The sequence below is a fragment of the Diospyros lotus genome, chromosome 12 (genome assembly GCF_014633365.1).
Source record: "Diospyros lotus cultivar Yz01 chromosome 12, ASM1463336v1, whole genome shotgun sequence".
NCBI lineage: Eukaryota > Viridiplantae > Streptophyta > Magnoliopsida > Ericales > Ebenaceae > Diospyros > Diospyros lotus.
The window spans coordinates 37,260,332-37,281,585 of NC_068349.1; the positions used below are offsets into that span (position 1 = coordinate 37,260,332).

A 21,254-nucleotide genomic window follows, 5' to 3' on the forward strand; every position below is an offset into this window, starting at 1 on the left:
GTCATGGCAGCCGTAGTGTAAGAGTTTTACCCTCCTGTGAAGATGACTCCTTGTGGACACCATACACTATGCCTGCTACTTGGTACGCTGCCGTGTATCATGATTAACCCCTTCTACATACATAGAGCAGTGTGTGAGAAATCCTTAAGGTGAGAGATTTCACCATTTGCACCCCAAGTAAATAGGAAAAAGGAGACAAATTAAATGGGGTAGGATGGAGGGTCAGTAGAGACCTAGGATTGGAGGGAACCCTGGCCAACCAGCAATGCATCAAGGGCTCAGATATGGACACCCACTAGGGTTTATGGGCCTAATTTGGGCTCTGCCTAATCCATCCAAGACACCCCTAGCTTGTCTTGTCCCCCCCCCCCTAGCTTCCACCTTCCCCATTCATTCTTTTCCACCCATCCAAACTGGCCACTATTCTTGTCTATTTCTCACCTTCCATTCTTTTTAATTCATTTTGGAAGCCCAAAAAAGGGAAAAACTATCTACCTAGCTACCTATATCTATACTATTATACAAGTAAGTGCCAGAGTTTTATTGTAGTGAAAAGTGTTTTTTAAAATACTTTTTATATATTTTGATTAAAAAAATTAAAATAAAATTTAAACTCGTAGTCTCTAAATAATAATTGACTTATGAGTATGTTTTTTGACACTTCAAGTAAGTAATTGTTTGGGGAGTAGTTGGGAGTTGGCGTCATAAATGTTAATACTTATGCGAATGTACCATTCTAACACTAAAGGGCGATCATGATTAAGAGTTAATTTTTTTGGTGCAAACTTTCGAAAAACTTTCTTTGACACTTGTACTTAGTTGTATTGCTTTAATTTTCTTGTTTCTTTACTCGAATGAAGTATTTGTTCGCTTGCTTAGTTGTGTTCTATTTTACTCTTTCATTGTGTTACTCGATTTATGCCCTACGATAAAGTTATAGTTGCTTTCGCATTCTTTTTTTGTTTAATATAATTTTTATTTACAAACAAAAAAAAATTGACTTTCAAAATAACTTTACCATTTACCATTATACCAATATTCATTTTATTTAAAATTTAAATAGTTACTCTCAAATGTCACTCTTTTAAATTTTTTAAGCATACTTAGCACAAACCGCCCTTCTGGGTCCCAAAATAGGGTCTAATTGGTCCCTCCAGTACCCTAGCTAGGTCTTGGTTTGTTGAAAACCATATAAGTTTAGGGAGGTGGGTCCATTATTAAATTAATGTTTGGACAAAAATTAAAATGTTTCAATCACTGTCTCCTCTCTCATTCATGCACACCCACAAACTCAAAAGTATCATCCCTCCATCATCTTATCTCTTGCCTTTTTCTATTGTGGGATTCTGCTTCTTTGACTGTTCATTTGGATCCTTTTGCCACTCCTTCTAGGTTTGGTCTCCTCCTTATCCCTCTCACTATTCATTTAATTCTCACAATTTATCAATTTTGCCCAATTTGATTTTTTCTTTTTTTCTTTTTTTAAGTATTGTTGGATTCTCTATTTTCGTGGGTCGATAAGGAGACGTTTCACCTATTATTTAGTAAGTTCATAATTATTATTTTTTTACCTTTTTAATGTAGTTTTATTGAAATAAATTTGACTAATTTTTTCACAATCTTGCATGAATAATATTTATAGATTAGGTTTTACGGAATTTATAGTCTAATGAAAAATATCTCTCACATTGTTTGGAGAGAGACTTTCAAGTTTAGATGACTCACGAGAGTTTTCTAAATATAAATTCTTTAATTGTCGAGTGACTTATGAAGTTTTCCTAAAAGGGTTCATCGGACATATCAAAAAGGACTTCTAAGAGAGGTTACTCAAGCCCCTTGTTATGAAGTTAGCCAAGCCACTCAATCTAAAGTCACTCGACTCTCTTAGTTACTTTGGTCTCTCGATCTTTAGATAGATATGTGAATCTCATTCGATTTAGACTTATTATTGAGCATAACATAATCAAATTGTGAAAACCATCTCTCACGACCTAAATAACGTCTTCACATGCAACCATTCTTATATTGATATATTATAAAAATTATATATATATAATTTAATTAAAGAGCGTCTATGAAATAACTATTTAATTTCTCCTCATTTTTACAATGATAAATCTTAAAAATTAATACAGAAATATTTTTGACAATTTACCCTTTGACCCTATTTTTTAGTCACCATTATATCATTATCATATGGAGATTTATGTAGACCTATGAAATTAAACTGATGTGTGGCAGCCCAATAGAGTTGATACCTGATAGCAAGGGGCCATGAGCAGTGAATAGGCTCGTAAGAATGTGACCAACCCATATGTGAGAATTGATGCTGCCGCCCTCCGGCCCAAAGGCGGCAGCTCCGCCCTGCCCCGACCCATCTGAAAAACCCCAATATTAGGCATATATATATGTTCCCTAGCTCATCGAAAGATAAAGGTGAATAAGAAAAAAAAAATAAAAGGCTAAACTTATATTTTTATTTTTATATTTTATTTGTATAATTATTTAAATTTTTTGTTATATTTATATTTCTGAGTCAATTTAATATCTGTACTTTGACTTTTTTTTCGTAATAATTCGAATTTTTAGTTGTTTCGGTTAGATCCCTATAACTATTTTTTTAACATGTTAAAGTACATAAATTAAATTGACTCAAAAATACAAATATAACGATAATTGAAATAACAAAAAGTTCATTGGGCCAAATGAAAAAAAAAAGTAAATGTATAGAGATAAAAATATGAATTTAACCAAAAATCGAATCATTAAATTATTAAATGACAATAAAATGTATATAAAGAAAATGCACTTATTTTGACTTAAGATAATAGTTAGCATTATCATGCATATATTGTATCAATTATTTTAATTTTAATTAAATTTAGATATAAAATAAGTCAAGATTTTAAAAATTAGAATTGAACCAAAAACCCCAATCAAATTAACCAAAATTTAATCATTTGGTTTAATAATTTAGTTTTATTCAATGCTATAACCTACTTTGTAAGGCTATCTCCAATGGTTCGCCATGTCAAAAATTTAGGGAGTCAATCCAATATTCACTCCAATATTGTTTGCCATCGCTAAATTAACAGCAAGCAGTTAAGGCCTCGCAAGATTTTTGTGATCCGTCTCCATAAGCAAGTTTCGCTATCTCTTCCTCACAACACCCATCTCAATAGTCAATTTGTCGTGGTGATGACGATTAACAGAAGGTCTAAGAGGTTGAAGATGACAATTAATGGTTGACGACCAACGTCTGCATTGACGTAGGAATGAGAATAGGCAGTGACGAGCAGACCAAGCGACGACGACGACAACCATAAGATTCGACGATGACCAACATCTGTAATGGTGTCAGAAGGGGAACAAGCAATGATCAACATGCATGTTTGTGTATGTATTTGATTTTTGAAAAAATTATATTGTTTTGTGTATTTGACTAGTGATATTGAAAATTTGTATATTTGGTTACTGTTTTGTGTATTTGATTATTTTGTGTATATTAAATATTATTAAATTTTAATATAGTAAGATTTATTTATTAGTAAATTATAAAATAAATATTATAATTTTGTAGTACTTAAAATTATAGATAATATAAAATGAATAGAATTGAAGTTTATTAATAAATAAATAAAATAAGAAGTCAAATAAAGAGGAGAATATGAAGCGTGGTTAGAGCAATCATATTTTTTTTAAAAAATAGAGAGTAAATTATTTATAATCTAATAAAAAATAAAATAAGTATAGTTGGAGGCAGCTTAATTTTATTTTTTTTTTAAAAAATTCCTTTTAAATTAGGAGATAAAAAACAAACGATATAGTGAGGAACATATTTTCAAATTTTTCATCATTGTCGAGATAGAGTTGGCAAATGGATGGGTCAAGGCAAATAATGAGAAATGGGGGCTTAACACGACCCTATAGCTCTTAATAAATGGATTAAGGCAGGCCGAGGCAGACCATTTTGGTGGATCACTCCCATTTTTTGTGGATCAGGTCACGGGTCACAAAGCAGTGTCCTAACTCAACCTGTTTGCTACAGTATTAAACCGGGTCGGGCTGAGCTGGGAGGCGGGCCGCCGGCCGAGCCCATGGGCCACCCGGGTCATTTGCCAACTCTACTTCGAGTCTCCACAGCCTCCAATTGCAGGGCCTTCACTCTCTCTCCCTCTCTCTCACAGTGTGAGCGATCTTTATAGAACGTCCGTTCTCTGCAACAGGCAACGGCTCTACTTTCCGTTATCTTATTGTATAGAAGATCGGCCACTGTAAACAACTTCACGGTATTATTCTCTTCTTTTCTTGGCAACCAAGCGGACAGCTGCTGTAGATTCTGCGGAATGTGGTACTATCAGTAATGGGTTTAGCAAGGTTTTCGATTTTGAAGTCACTCTCTTCTCCAATTAGCACCTGCTATGCGAGAAAGCAATTGTGCCCGCCATCTGTTCGTAGAATTGCCAATTACGCGGATCAAGTGGAGGTGAGACCGCTATTTACTTATGCAACCCGTATCTACCACGCAAACGGACGTGGGTTATCTCGGAATTACGTGAAGAATGGTTTTGGAATGATGGGTCTGGAATCTATTGTTGGCGGTAGTCAATATAGTGCGACCAGTTTTGTTGGTGAACCCAATTTGCGAGTAGGGCGCAATGTTTCTTCTATTGTGATCAGCCCTGTGTTGAATTGCCGGTTGTATTCATCATTTTTCGGTGGGAAGGGAGATAAAGCAAGGGATCCAGAAGTTCCAGCTGCTTCAGGTGCTGGTGAGCCTGCAGCTCCTGAAAGTGGTGTGGCTGAAAGTAATTGGGTTGATATGGCTAGAGATGGATGGCAATCTGCAAGAGATGCTATGTCTTACACTGGGGAAAGGGCTAAAGAAGCCTATACCGAATTGACTCCTTATGTGCAACAATTGCTTGATGCGCATCCCTATCTCAGAGATGTTATAGTTCCAGCTGGCAGTCTTTTGACCGCTACTTTATTAGCTTGGCTGGTGATGCCAAGGGTTTTGAGGAGATTCCATAAGTACTCGATGCAGGGCCCGGCTACGTTGTTATCAGGGACCGCGTTATGGGGGCCAGCTCCATATGAGAAAAGCTTTTGGGGTGCCTTGGAGGGTCCATTGCGATATCTGATTACCTTCATGGCATTTTCACAAATGTTAGTTCAATTCTTTTTATACTTGTATTGTGTATGTTTGCTATGGTTCTGATCTTGCATTCATGGTTGTGAAGTCTATTATTCATTCTTTCTATGCAGAGCCGTGATGATAGCACCAACAACTTTTTCATCGCAATATATTGCACCAGCTTGGAGGGGTGCTATTATTATTTCATTTGTTTGGTTTCTGAATCGCTGGAAAGAGAATGTAGTTGCTCGTTCTTTGGCATATAGGAATGTAGCAGGGGTTGAACGGGATAAATTATTAACTTTGGACAAAATTTCATCTGTTGGTCTATTTGTCCTTGGGTTGATGGCTTTAGCTGAGGCATGTGGGGTGGCTGTGCAATCTATTCTGACAGTTGGTGGCATAGGAGGTGAGTTTTATTAGCAGTTGCCAAAGAGAGTATGACTAATCCTTTTCTCATAAGACAAGTTTCATCGTAAATAAACTCGTAGAATTAAAGACATGAAGTATGATTTTTACTTTCACATTTCACATATCTGAAATTTTTGATCTCATGCTTGCTTTCGATAGCCATAGCTCGTTGTTGCCCTTAATTTTACCTGTGAAGTTTCTACTTTTAGTTCTAATATATATCAAATGATTGGTGAATTATGTTTATATATTATTTCATCCTTCCGTAATTACTTTATTTGGCCATTTTTAGAGACAATGAAGTGCTTAACACATCTATTGTTTTGTAATTGATCAGTTTATAAGATTTCTAAAGGGCGTCCAATGCACGAGCCTCCCTGCTTGATGATGGTTTGAGGGGGCTTATTTTTGTACATAACATTTCCTTTACTTTGCAATGAGGTTATTTCCACAACTCCGATTCTTAACCTGCTGACCTTAAAGGAGCAACCTTACTGTTGCTACCAAGGCTTGACCTCAATTTATAAGATTTTGTATTTTGTTTTACTTTACTATAGTTGACCCCAAAATGTCCGTTAAGTTTGAAATCTCAAATGTTAAGTTTTAACTTCCATCTATGTTATTTTTTGGTGTTTCAATTGGAATTCAAATCCTACCACTCAAACTAGAATATGATTCTCAAAGAGTTGGTCATCTATTGTACATGATCAATGATTACCACTGATTCAACTTAACATCATGACCTAAATTTTGCTTAATTTTCAAAAGGCTATGCCATATTTAGTTGACAAACTATGATAATGGACTATGCAAAGTCTTCTTGTGATGCTTTCTCTAGTCCTCTTGAAGAACTTGTTTCCTTTACAAGTGCACTGTCTTGCTCCATTTGTGTGGGGGAAACATTCTCAATCATGTCCTTTTGCTGGTATAATTAAGCTATACCTTCTCTGAGTAGTCTGATTTGCAATCTTTGGTTTACCTTTCATCCTTTTTTGTATTGCTATCTAAAACAAGACATCTATGTTTTGTTGATCAAACATTAACAATATCTTGGTCTAAAGGACTTTCAAATTTTTTATTAAAGGATCCCTTTCCATTTATATTGGGACAACAGGTCTACTGAAATCCACACTACTTGTAGCTTTCATATCTTGTGCATGTGTGCATGAGCACTTTGTGTGTAATGGGGGGCGAGGAGTTATCATAACTCGAACTTTTTACTTTTTACCCATCCTCTGATAATTGAGGATTTCCAAAATTATGGAGTATGTGTTTTTTCTTGTGTGTTGTGTCTCCAGTCTTCCAAGAGGACTTATGATTGGCCAGAAAGTGAAATCTACTGACACAGAGTAAGAAACATATAGGATTGCTTGAAAAGAAAAAAAAAAAAAAACTGAGTGTAAAACTAATAGTTTTAAGAATGACAAATTGATCATATTAGAGGCAGTATATCTACGAGAAAATTTAGAAACTAACACTGTAAGAAGAGGCCCTTTTGCTCACTGAAACTTGTGGAGCGACTTATCAGGACTATTTGTTCTGAAGCTCAAACATATATGTAATAGTAGAAGATATTCCCAATTGCCAGTTTGTTTAAGATGCTAGTAGTATATAATATGAAGGTACTTATTGCTTTATTTTTTGTAGGTATCATTAAATTTTATCTTTTGTCTTGTTTCATCTTTTGTGCAGGAGTTGCTACTGCCTTTGCAGCTAGAGATATTCTTGGAAATGTTCTTAGTGGGTTGTCTGTGCAGATTTCACAACCGTTTTCTGTTGGTGATACAATAAAAGTACATTTTTTTGCATTTTTCTTTTGTGACTTCACTACATATAGGGAATTATTGGTACTTTTTGAATATCTTGTTGTTTTATATCTTCTTGTTTCAATTTTTCCGAATTGGCATGAACATAGTTCAAGTGTGGCTTTTCTGTGCATAAATTGAGAAAGCTTTCTATTTGCGGCAACTATCTTGTAATTAGAACAAATAAACAGTCACTTTTAGCGTAATTCCATCTTAGGCTAGATTTGACTGACAGGGACTTGGGGTTCGTTTGGAGTTGCAGAAAGTTATGAATGAAGGCTCTCTTTTGATGAATAAAATAAGAGGAATTTAAGGTTTCTGCTTTAATTGAATGCATAAGCTTTCTTCGTGGTTGATATTCTTAAGATACACTAATGTGTTACTTGTAGGATCTACATAAAGCTGGCATATTGCTAAGCAAGTATATGTTATGCCGCTAGGTTTTGCAATCACCTAATATATTTTTTAGAAAACCATGACAGTAACTTGTATAGTTAGAGAAAATCAGGATTGTAACAAATATCAAATCTCTTGCTAAGAGGCACGACGAAGCTTCTAGAAGACAGTTGGAGCCTCCCACTGTGCAAGGGATTCAACAACTTTATCTCCGGGATTCAACTTAGCTCGGATTTGATCCTGTTGCCCCGCCCCTTAGTTTTTGCACTAATCAATGGCAACCAAGTACTTCTCAACCATAGATCTAGAGGCTCAACATTTTAATAGTAGTCATTAGATATTTTCATTATGAATGTTTTAATATTTGAGGGCAAACTTTTTGGACTTCTTATTTTATGAATGTGTTTTGGGATGCCTTCCTAATTTATAATATCTTTCAGAATTCCTAGTTAATGTATGTTTCTTGCATGGCTAAGCCTATTGGGTTTCCAACTCATTAATTTAAATTAATGTACTTCATTTCTATCATGTACTTGATTAAAAACAATTTCCAACTATCCTTAATGCAATAATATACCAACCTCCTTGAAGTTGAAGTCAGGAGTCACGTTTGCATACAACAGCTCTGTTAATTAACTAGTTCATACTTAAGTTAGTTGGGGAATATGTGGAAATAATTGAGGTAATAGTTGTGAACCATACTTGGATTTTCCTGGCATGAAATCGCTCTTGGAAGGAAGTCTAGTTCATTTGAGGCTACTTTAGACTAGCTTGGGATTAATGGAACATGCAAGCCATTTTTGTTTTGTACTAGGTTATTTCCAGTTCCAATTATATATTAACATGTACATGTTATGCCAAAACTGGTAGTTCCTTCCTGCTATAGATGCTTCGGTTAAATATGTACCAGATTGTAGAAATATTTAGTCTTTTCATATATGTACAATCGAGCTTCCCTAAGACCCTGCAAGAGGGAGCCTCATGCACTGGGTTCACCATTTCTTTTAGTTATTATGCTAAAATGGTTAATGTTGAGCAGTACTTGATATATTTCTGAGTAAATGTGCGCGTTTTGACATCTCAACCTAAAAGGGGATGTGATTGGCACATGACCATCCATGAACTGTTGGTTCACTAGGCTCAAGGAAGCCTCAATTATCCAATCATGAAGCACTATGAAAATAAGGAACAAGTGCTTCCACGTAGATGGATTTGTCGGCATCGATGCCAACCTAGGATTTAAAATAGACAAAGAAATTAATAAAATGATACAGCAACTCGTTGAATATATAATGCACATTATGGATGGATCAGGACAAATGAGCATGAGTTTTTATGCAAGAAAAAATGATTTTTGGTTTTTGAAAATTATGAATCCCTTTTTGTGGAATAGTTTATTGAAATAATAGTTTCCCATTTTGAAGTAAAGAGAAAGAAAATAAAGCAGGCAGAAAAACTTGTAGTGGTTCAGCTTCTTCCAAGCATACTCCAGTCCTCTAGCTTCACTAGAGTTTTCCAATCCACCGTCTTTTCAAAACGATAGTAATAGGTGTATTAAAACACCAATACGAATACAAAGTGGTATATCCACTAGCTGTACAATCCACAAGAGTGTATCTCACCACTCTTGCAACAAGAAATCTAAACTAGAAATGCAAAGAAAGAAATGATCTCTTACAGATATGAAAATACAAGTGAAGTTCAATAAATGAAAGTAGATTTGCAATGAGTCCTCTCTTCAATCTCTTGAAATGTGCACAATGTAATCTGCATAAATGCTCTTCCAAAAGTATTCTTTGTGTGTTATAGTGGCTCCTATATAGAGAATGGTGAAACTAGCCATTTTCTTGGCATTGGGCCACCTATAACAATGCTAAAACTAGCCCTTAGTTTATGTTAGTGAAAATATTATTGAGTTATTGGAAGACTAAAGGGTGTCTCCAGTGCACAAGGCTTCCCACTTTGCAATGCCAGTGGAGGGTTGTATCTGCACGCTACCTTCCCCTTGTTTTTGTGTTTTTGTTTGTTTGTTTGTTTTTTTTTTTTTTAAGTTGTTGCAAAGAGGCTATTTCAATGTCGTGTTTACATGTTATATAGGTTGGTTTCATAATATCAACTATCTAATGGAACTTTTCTATATGAAGGTGGTGTTGAAACTTTATCTCATCATTCCCTTATTGGAGGATTGCATTAGGAGGGGCATTTCTCATAAAAAAATTTCACATTGTTCTTTTATATGGATTTATATTGTCAATATGACTTTTAGAAGTCAATAGACATTATAAATGTCGTACCATCGACCGTAACTTGGTTACAATAAGGTACAATTGATGATGATGGTCATGATGCTGCAACTAGGTTATTTCCACTTATAATTTTCATTTTCCAAGTTTGAAGAGTTTATTTGTGGAAATTGTTGGAAGGCCGAGCGGTCGAGCTGCCGAGCTGAGGGAAGGCCGAGCTGTTGAGCTAATGGCCGAGTTACTGAGCTACTAAGCTCGTTATCTTCTGATTTATTCTCTGTGATTTATCTTGCTGTTATATATTATCTTTCCATTTTATTAGATTTGTTTGTATTTAAGGTTGTTGTAATCTAGTCCTAAAAAGTAAGAATCTAATCTCTAAAATTTAGGAGAATTCTTAAGATCCACTGTGTATATATTTGTGGCATTCTCAAGGGAATAATATACGAAGGATTATTCTTTCAAAAGGAGATTTCTTCATGGTATCAGAGCAGGAATTATTTCCTTCTGTTATCAAACCCTAAGCAGCCAGTTGCTACAGCGACCAGCCACCTCTTAATCTCCTTTCTTCCTTCTACCTGATAGTAACAGAATTCTTCTACAATGGCCAGCAGCGGCAGTAAGTCTACTCAGATAATTCCCGCACCAAGCAACAATGTTGTAACCATGGATAATAACAGGATGATCGCTATTACGGGACACAAGCTCAGCGGTCAGAATTATCTCCAATGGTCACAATCGGTGTTGATGTTCATATGCGACAAGGGTAAAGATGACAACTTGACCGGAGTCATAACCAAACCAGGAGAAGAGGAACCATGATACAGAGGTTGGAAGACAGAAAATAACATGGTGATGTCTTGGCTCGTCAATTCTATGACGAATGAAATAGGTGAGAATTTCCTTCTTTATGATATCGCACAAGAAATTTGGGAGGCTGCTAAGGAAGCATATTCCCATATCGAAAATACTTTGGAGTTATTCGACATAGAAAGCGTGCTTGATGACCTAAGGCAAGGTGATTCTCATGTCACACAATACTTTAATTCCTTAAACAAGTATTGGCTTCAGTTGGATAAGTATGATACTATCCAATGGAAGTGCATAGAGGATTCAACAAAATACAAGAGTATTGTGGAAAAGAAGAGGCTGTACAAATTTTTCATCGTTTGAATAAAAACCTAGATGCTGTACGTGGGAGAATTCTTGGAACAAAGCCCTTGCCAAGTCTTAGAGAGGCCTTTGCCGAAGTCTGAAGGGAAGAGAGCCGGATGAAGATTATGGTCAAGTCTACAAGTCCAACATTGGAGCAATCGGCTCTAATCACCTGCGGAAGCCATCAAACTGCCTTCAAACAAAAGAAGGGCAAACCTTGGTGTGATCACTATCACAAGACAAGACACACTAAAGATACTTGTTGGGAAATTCATGTTAAGCCACCTGATTGGAAGCCAACCCATGAAAGGAAGAGTAGAGGTGCTTTAGCTTCCATGGAGGAAACCACAATAACCTCATCACCTAATCTGTTCAGTAAGGAATAGATGGAATGGCTTCAAACTATGTTAGAAAAGACCCAATTTTCTCAGCCCTCTAACTCGACATTTGGTTCCATAGCCCTTAAAGGTAGATCATCTCATGTTTTAACTGCCAAAAGTGAGTTTTCTGCTATATGGATTGTTGATTCAGAGGCTTCTGATCACATGACTGGAGAATCTAATATACTAACTAATTTTCAACCCTGCAAGCGAGATTGGGTGGTAAGGATTGCTGATGGTTCACTATCAAAGGTAGTTGGAATTGGAATGGTGACAGTTTGAGATGATTTAACCCTAAAATCAGTTCTCTTGGTGCCAAATTTAGACTACAACTTAATATCAGTGAACAAGTTATCTACTGATTGTAATTATGTGGTTAAATTCTCACAAAATTTGTGTGAATTTCAGGACCGAAATTCAGGGAGGACGATTCGCAGTTCTGAAGCATGTTCGGGCCTCTATATCCTTAAAAAAACTTCTTCTAGCAGTAAAGTTGTTCAATCCAGCAACTGTTCTTCTCTTAAACCAGCTGTTTATTTATCTAATTTTCATTCCAATAATGGTACTATCATGTTATGGCACTATAGATTAGGTCATCCTAATTTTGTTTATCTTCAGAAATTGTTTACCTCATTGTTCAAGAATAAAGATCCCCATTTGTTACAATGTGAAATTTGTCAATTCTCTAAACATATACGAAACACTTATCTCAGCCAAGTTTATACTCCATCTTCGCCTTTCTCCTTGATTCATAGTGATGTATGGGGGCCTTCTAGGGTTAGAAACATTACTGGGGCTCGTTGGTTCATATCATTTATTGATAATCATACTCGCTTAACGTGAGTATTTCTTATGAAAGAAAAATCTGAAACTGGTTCTATCTTTCAAACTTTTCATTCAATGGTGCAAAGACAATTCAATAATGGCAAAGAATACTTCAATTCTATCCTTGGTCATTATCTTTCCCAACAAGGCATAGTACACCAAAGCACTTGTGTTGATACCCCCCAACAAAATGGGGTTGCAGAACGAAAGAACCGACACTTATTGGAAGTTGCAAGATCCCTGTTGTTCTCTACTAATGTTCCTTCTCATTTTTGGGGTGAGGCTATTCTAACGGCCACCTATCTAATCAATAGAATGCCCTTACGCATCCTAAAGCATCAAACCCCTAGTCAACTTCTTCTTACTTCCTTTCCTCACACACGGATCCTTTCACATCTTCTCCCAAAAATTTTCGATTGTTGTGCATTTGTTCATGTGCATAATCATATGAGAAGCAAGCTTGAGCCTCGGTCTCTCAAATGCATATTTCTAGGCTACTCTCATAAAAAAGGGTATAAATGCTACTCTCCTGAACTTCAAAAATTCTTTACCTCCATGGATGTCACATCTATTGAAAATTAGTCCTATTATCACAAAATTGATATTCAGAGGGAGAACACTCAAGATACTTTCTTAGAATATCAGTTTTGGGATTCTATTGACTGCCAAGAACCTGAGGAGACTAAGGAACCTAAATCTAACACCTCTACCAACCATTCTCCTTCTCCTACCAAGGAATTTCCTGCCTCTACTATCACTGAACTGCAAGTTTACTCTAGAAGACAGTCCAAACCTAAGGAGAATGAGGCTCCAACATGCCTGGGACTGTTCAAGATGCTGAGCCGAAATCATCGGTAGAAAGAGGTAGAAATACAGCTGATGAGGATACTGTTACTGTTTCTATTGATGATGAGGATTTACATTGGCCTATTGCCTTGAGGAAGGGTGTGAGAGCATGCACAAAACATCCTCTACAAAATTATATCTCATACAAGGGTCTGTCACCAAAATTCAATGTGTTTGTTTCAAATGTAGACAAAGTGTAGGTTCCTAACAATATCCAAGAGGCTCTTCAACACCCTAGATGGAAGGAGGCTGTTCTTGAGGAAATCAAGGCCTTGGAAAAGAATGAAACGTGGGATATCACTGATTTGCCTCCCGGAAAAAACTCTATGGGCTGCAAGTGGGTTTTCACGATAAAATATAGGGAGGATGGAGAGATTGACAAATTTAAGGCTCGGTTAGTGGCAAAGGGCTTCACCCAAGCTTATGGTATTGACTACCAAGAAACATTTGCTCATGTGGCAAAGTTGAATACCATCAGAGTTCTGTTGTCCCTAGCAACAAATTTGGATTGGTCTCTACATCAGTTAGATGTGAAGAATACTTTCTTAAATGGAGATCTAGAAGAGGAAGTTTACATGGAGATTCTCCATGGATTTGAGACTAAACTTACAAAGAACAAAGTTTGCAAGCTAAGAAGATCACTCTATGGACTTAAACAATCCCCAAGAGCCTGGTTTGAGAGGTTTACAAAGGCAGTCAAGAAGCATGGATTTAATCAGTGCCAAGCTGACCACACTTTATTCATCAAACGGTCCTTGGAGCGTAAATTGACTATTCTCATTGTATATGTGGATGATATCATTGTTACAGAGGATGACATTATTGAAATCAGAAGCCTTAAAGAAGTACTTGCAAGAGAATTTGAGATCAAAGACCTAGGGAATTTAAGATACTTCTTAGGCATGGAGGTTGCAAGGTCCAAAGAGGGAATTTCAGTCACACAAAGGAAGTATATCCTAGATCTCCTTACGGAAACAGGAATATTGGGTTGTAAACCAGCTGAAACTCCTATGGAATCTAAAGAAAAATTGGACATTGGCAAATAAAATAATCCAGTTGACAAAGGAAGGTATCAAAGGTTAGTAGGAAAGCTTATATGTCTATCACATACCAAGCCAGATATTGGATTTTCTATTAGTGTTGTAAGTCAATTCATGAATGATCCTAAAGAGGAGCACTTGGAAGCAATTTACCGCATCCTAAGGTACTTAAAATCAACTCCAGACAAGGGGTTAATGTTCAGAAAAACAACAAATCGAGGAATCACAGTCTATACAGATGCTGATTGGGCTGGTTCAATTTTGATAGAAGGTCAACTTCAGGGTATTGTTCATTTGTATGGGGAAATCTAGTGACCTGGCGCAGCAAGAAGCAGTCGGTTGTATCTAGAAGTAGTGCAGAGACCGAATTTAAAGCAATGGCTCATGGATTTTGTGAAGGAATATGGCTGAAAAGACTACTCCAAGAGCTGAAAATAGATACAACGGAACCAATACAGGTGGTCTGACAACCAATTTGCCATCAGCATTGCTAAAAATCCGATTCATCGTGACCGGACTAAACATGTGGAGATTGACAGACACTTTATCAAAGAAAAACTAGAAGAGGGAGTATTCAAGCTGATCTACACTCCTACTAGTAACCAAGTGGCTGACATTCTCACTAAAGCTCTATCTAGAAGAATATTCGATGAATTGAGTTGCAAGCTTGGCTTGAATAACATATTCAGCCCAGCTTAAGAGGGAGTGTGGAAATTGTTAGAAGGCCAAGCTACCAAGCTGATGAGGCCGAGCTGTTGAGCTGATGAGGCCAAGCTGTCGAGCTGATGAGGCCGAGCTGCCAAGCTGTCGAGCTAATGGCCGAGTTATTGAGCTATTAAGCTCGTTATCATCTGATTTATTTTCTGTGATTTATCTTGCTGTTATATCTTATCTTTCCATTTTATTAGATTTGTTTGTATTTAAGGTTGTTGTAATTTAGTCCTAAAAAGTAGGAATCTAATCTCTAAAATTTAGGAGAATTCTTAGGATCCACTGTATATATATTTGTGGTATTCTCAAGGGAATAATATATGAAGGATTATTCTTTCAAAAGGAGATTTCTTCATTATTGATTATAATTAAAAAAAAAAAAAACTATACTTGTAGATTGAGTAATCCTTTTAACAATTCTCTTAATCATAGCCAGTCCCAAGTGCAGATATAGGAAAGCATTGTGTTATTAGCTGATAATCAGTGCAAAAATTATTGCATGACTATATAAGACTAGTTCTATTGTATGGCATAGGTGTTGGGTAGTTAAGTGTCAACATGTACAAAATATGAGTGGCATTTATTGAATATAATATATGTGAGATTCAATTAAGATGGTTTGGATAGTTAATACTTAATAGAAAGAAAGATGTTTATAACAAAAGAGGTAGAGAAAAATCAAAGAGAACTTGGTCAAAGAGATGATTAACAAACTATATAGTTCATCGAGGTGAACCCACCTGGTGGGATTAAGGCTTGGTTGTTGTTTTGTTATATAAGTAAAGGCTCTGGAAGGGTGTGAACCCTGGAAAAGAAAATTTCTCAAGAAGCAATTGTATTTTAGGACATTGAATTCTATCCAATTTACCTCTTTCATACCAGATACAACAAGATGCCAATAAAAAAAAAGGTGCTGGTTTGTTACCAATGGTGGATACACAGTGGGGGCATGTGCCCCCACAGTGCATCCTGAATGAACCTCAGTGTCCCAATCTCATTTGAATTATGATCTTTTTGAAGTTAAAGTCAATTTGGGCTAGGAGGCTATTTAGTTCATATTATTTTAAAATTTCACCATAGAAAAAAACAAATAAGGGTGAGATAGAGCCCAATTACTCTTGTCATTGGCTGGTACAGTGGGGGTTTAGTGCCCCCATTGTGTATCCTTCAATACCAAGATGAACCTATATAGCTTCTTGATGCTGCGAGTATAATGCATATCTATAGATTAATATGTATGTAAATGCTACTATATATGTATATGCGTATATTGAAATTTGGGGTTTTGATTTGTATGTGCAGATTCTTGGTAAGGATTGGTGGCCTTTAAGATTGTTGGCTATATTTCCAAGAATAGATATGCATTTATATTTGTGTATTTATAGATATCTAGAGAAAACCATAAACATAATCTGTGGCTAGTAGACAAGAATTAAAATTTTTTCTTTTTCTTAAAAAAAAAAGTTTTTTTTTTTTTTTTTTTGGCGGTGCTTATTTATAGGTTGCTGAGAGATTTCTTATTTCTAATTTTTTTTTTTAAATTTGAATTAGTTGGAAGTCAAAGTAGTTCTCACAATCAAGCTTATGAAATGCCAAGTTTTGATGAATCAAAAGCAACACATTGAAATTGCTTTTGCCAAACAATCTAGCAGCTTGAAAACTCCTAGAGAACAATGAGAAAATTTTACTACGATTCCAGAATATGAAGACTTGTAGAGAACAAATATATTGGAAAAACTTTCAATATATGTATTATTTCTTTCTTTTTTCTTTTGAAAATATTGATTAGATAAGTGAACTTCATGCATTCATCAAAGAAAGATGTACTGCAATATTTAGTTAATATATAATGAAAAATATTTATTTTTTTGTGAAGTAAAATTCTATTATTTATAAATTTTGTGAATAACAATTTTAGATTATAAATTGTGCTCCCAGTATACAAAATTCCTGAATCTGCCCCTGTTTGTTACAGTTTTGATTTGTTTCCATATGTCCAAGTGATCCATGTTCAGGGTGCTTGATGTTTTATTCTATTAGAATATCGAGTTATTTCACTTATGCCCTGGCTTGATCTCTTCATTTCTTCTTATAAATTTTGAACAAATCTTACTCTTGCAGGCTGGCACTATAGAAGGTCAAGTTATGGAAATTGGACTTACAACAACCTCATTACTAAGTGCAGAGAAATTTCCTATCACAGTTCCAAATACACTGTTCTCTAGTCAGGTTGGCATGCTCTCTGCACTTCCATATTCTTGCTTTTGTGGTTTTTTTGCATTTCACTATGCAGAGAATAATTTTTCTGGCACATTAAACATGATATGCAGTGGCTAATTTTCTTCTAAGTTCTATCGCATGTGATACTAAAGATTGACAGCTACATTTGTTACTGCAATATGAATATAGAACTTTTACTGTGTAAACACTTGGTGATTTAATTTGCATTTTTCTTGTATACTAGTTCATTGCATTGTGGTGTTCTCATCTGACCTTTTTAATTTGTTTTTTACTAATAAAAATATTAAGTAGTTGACAAGGAGCTTGTTAGCTTCCATCCAGTGATGATTCTTGCTGCAAGTGCAACCACCATGGCAATATTGAGTTGCTTTTACATCCATTTTCACTAATAGAACTAACTCAACTTCTTACATTACCCAAACCCCACACTGGAAAGGTTGCTGAACTCTTCTGGTGTTAGACAAATAGATAACTCCTTTATTGTGTTTTCAACTGATTCAAATAGGTACTATTGCACCCAAGACATCTTGATCCAGAGCGTTTCTCTTGGTTGACATCAACCAAGAATATACTGGTAATTATGCTATAACTTGGCTAGAATCAGCAATAAGTCCAAAATCAGACAGACATGATCAATGAGTTATTATTAGCTTCGCGCGCGCGCACACACACAAGAAGAAAAAAGATAAACAAACCTTTCTAGAGCCCGAAGGAAAAGAAATTTGGAAATCAATAGTGAAAAAGACCTACTATATTTTAGGGGAACATTGCAGTTAACAGCCTCTTACCAGACAGCATTTTTTATTTTAGAAAAAAAATTATTCTATCGGTACAAGGCACATGTGCCCAGCCAATTGTATTTAAACATAACTGTATTGCCCGCAGTTAGTCAATTTATCTCATTTTATTGGTTGGGCATACATGTTTTTGTCCCATGGAATAGTTGTGCCTATTTTAATCTTTGTGGAGCTATTTATTTAATTTTCCTTCTTGATCATGGCCCAAGTTTTTTTCTTTAATAGAGGTACACACCACTGTAGGGTGCCTGCCGCCAAGATGGAGGCCAGGAAGGGACTAGGTGTAACTTCCTTTTAAAAATTAATGAAACCAAGGTTAGCTTATGGGGGCCTTTTTGTCCTCTCAGGGGAAGAAAAAGAAACTGGTTAATTTCCATACTAAACTGCTGAAATTTATATATTTTCTCATTTTCTTTGTAAAAACCTTAAACCTCATAAGCATGTGAATCCCAATAATATTGAGGACCCAAATTCAGTGACTACCCTCGTTCATGTAGGATTCTTTATCCAGTAGCAAATAAGCATGATTGAAGATCTTTTCCAATAATATTATTCTATTTTTCTTGGTGTTGCAATATTTCATAATGAAAATATATTGTCAATGAAGTCCAAGGTAGGTAAAAAACCATATTCTTGTTCATGCAATCTGGCACTGTTAAAATTATAAATATTAGCCCAAGACTTAGCTAACCTATGCCACTGATTTTGTACAACATTCTTGCTGATAATTGTTGCACCCTCTTTGTGGGTAGTATGTTTAACCCTGAACCTCAAGCCGTGACTTAAAAGGATCAGAAATCCTAAAATTCATTCATTGTATTTCAATTGAAAATCTCCAAATACAAAAGCAGTAAAATAGAAAAATCACTAATATCTTCAATGTGTACATAACTAAAATAAACAAAAATAAATATTGCTAAAATGAGTCCACTGACTTTCCCTTACTCAAAGTCCAACTCTAAACCTGTTGATCCTGATCACTCAAAAAATGTTAGGCGGAGTGGTGAGCTTATAGCCCAATGAGGGTTGCTCTGCATAATCGATCATATCCAAAATAATGGATTTCATATGTATATAATAAAAACTGATTTTATTTGCAAATATTCCCCATGCATTAACGTGTATCAATAGTATAAATTCATGTCACATTGTGTAGCAAACATATTTTCATTGTGCATAAAGCACAATTAACCAAGGGAATCATCATAATCCATAATCAATCATCATCAACATTATATATCTCCATGAGTATTTCTGTGTAGCCTGTGGATCCAACAACGTACAAGGGACCCAGGATTATACCTGGGACCTATCCTCAAGTACCCAGTGGAGCGACCAGGATATTACCAGGTATCTTCTCCTCCTGTTTAGAAGCCAAAACCTTATTGCCATATAGGTAGCTGGATTTAGCTGCCAGAGCAACCCGTGGTCTTCCCCCATGGTAAATCTTTTCATGTTTCTCAAAATAATTTCTCAATTTGTTAGCATAATTGTTATGTCATATATATATATATATTTATTTATTTATCAAATAACAAAAATTATGAACACAGATGTCATATGTCAAAACACTTTTCAATCATGTATGGGAATAAATTTTCAAAACATGTATTCTCACAGAAATAACCACTCACCAAATTCTTGTGCAGGAATAATCCACAAAATAAAATATGCAATATCCTTAACCTGAGCCATTACAATAATTTTATGTCACTTAAATTCCTCAAAATATAATCTATGATGTTTCTATAATTTTTTGAAAGATTTGAGGGCTTCTCTATTATTTTCCTGAACTCTAGGATCCTTTCTGGAATTTTTTCAAAACTGTAAGGTCTTCTCTGGAATTTTCTTTGGACATTTGGAGTTTAAACAGCTAACATTTCATATTCAAGGGTTCAAGTTTAAATAAGGAGATTCAAGTCTGGTTGGTTCAAGTTTAATTTGTTGTTGTTGTTGTATTCAAGTCTGGTTGGTTCATGGGCTATCAGGTTAGTCCTAATAACCGTTTTGGTTTTTGGAATCAGATTGGGGTTAAACCCCTTCCCTTTCTTATATTATTGCAACTGAATGGAATGAGGGATATGAACTCAAGTTAATCTTCTAGCCATTTCCTCAATATTTCATGTTCTTATGAAGTGATCATTTGCTGTTTCCGTGTTGAGGCGCTCTCTCTCTCATAGACTTATACTCTGATCAAATCTATTAATGAGGTCTGTGTTGATTGACATGACTTTTGTAGGTAATTGTAAATAAATCACGAGCCACATGGCGTGCCATGGTCACCAAAATTCCTTTGCAAATTGATGATGTGGGCAAGATTCCCCTGATATCAGAGGATATAAAGAGCATGCTCAAATCAAATTCCAAAGTTTTCTTGGAAAAGGAGCCCCCATTTTGTTTCCTGTCTCAAATTGAAAGGTCATATGCTGAATTGACTCTGGGATGCAATCTGAAACACATGGTATATTTGCTTTCTTATCCCATCCTGCAGAATTAATTTTGTCAATTTTATTGGTCTATTTTCACTGCACAAAATGCTCATTTCTCCTGTTTCTTGTGAGCATATTTTATATCCCCTGTTTCTTTGGATAGCTGATGATCCAGTTAGGTGTTCACAAAATTTTGTTGGTGGGATAGGCACACTCCTATAGCATCTTTTCTCATAAAAATCAAAATGCTGCGATAGGCACTCCTATAGCATCTTACCATTTTCAGTGCTGGGCTGTGGGTTCTGTTTGGATCTCATGAATAGAGGAAGAAACAATACCGAAGTGCTGAAAATCTGTTGATGGGATTCCATTCAGAATCATTCTTTCCTGTCCTTTTAGAGGATTTGATTCGTGACATACCTGGTAATTGGTATATAATTGAATTGAATCTCTCCTGGTTAATTCAGCTATCCTTGTGGTTGTAAAGTTTGCTTTTTTCAGTTCTTGGATGCGTCTTTCTTATTTCAAATTATTATTCACTGTATAGTCTACTTGATCCCTTTTCTGTTTCACCAACTGCTTTCTCTTTTGGGTGATTGTAGAACAAAGATGAGCTTTACTCCACACAAGAAGAGATTCTTCTCCAGTCAATCAAGATCATCAAGCTACACGGTGCCTCATTGGGTAGCAGCTATGAAGACAGGACAAGTAGGTGACACACGTGATGTACAATTGAAGCTTGCATCTAATCCAATTACCTTTTGAATATATTGAGGAACTAAGTTTGTATCTAATCCAATTTACCTTCTTTTTTCTTTCTTTTTGTTAGCTTTCATGA

At 35.6% G+C, this 21,254-nt stretch overlaps 1 protein-coding gene across 1 annotated transcript; it reads left to right on the top strand.

Moving 5' to 3' along the window:
* Window positions 1-4,169: 4,169 nt before the first annotated feature.
* On the top strand, window positions 4,170-21,240 carry LOC127787436 (mechanosensitive ion channel protein 1, mitochondrial-like). Its single transcript, XM_052315483.1, has 6 exons — window positions 4,170-5,169; window positions 5,269-5,546; window positions 7,241-7,341; window positions 17,071-17,178; window positions 20,227-20,448; window positions 21,019-21,240. The coding sequence occupies exons 1-6, from the start codon at window positions 4,364-4,366 to the stop codon at window positions 21,130-21,132; spliced, it is 1,629 nt and encodes a 542-aa protein (XP_052171443.1). The 5' UTR covers window positions 4,170-4,363; the 3' UTR covers window positions 21,133-21,240.
* Window positions 21,241-21,254: the final 14 nt, after the last annotated feature.

Coding starts and splice junctions, on each gene's coding strand:
- LOC127787436 (XM_052315483.1), top strand. CDS start 4,364: ATGGGTTTAGCAAGGTTTTCGATTTTGAAGTCACTCTCTTCTCCAATT. Junction 5,170..5,268: donor TTCATGGCATTTTCACAAAT/GTTAGTTCAATT, acceptor CTTTCTATGCAG/AGCCGTGATGATAGCACCAA. Junction 7,342..17,070: donor CTGTTGGTGATACAATAAAA/GTACATTTTTTT, acceptor TTACTCTTGCAG/GCTGGCACTATAGAAGGTCA.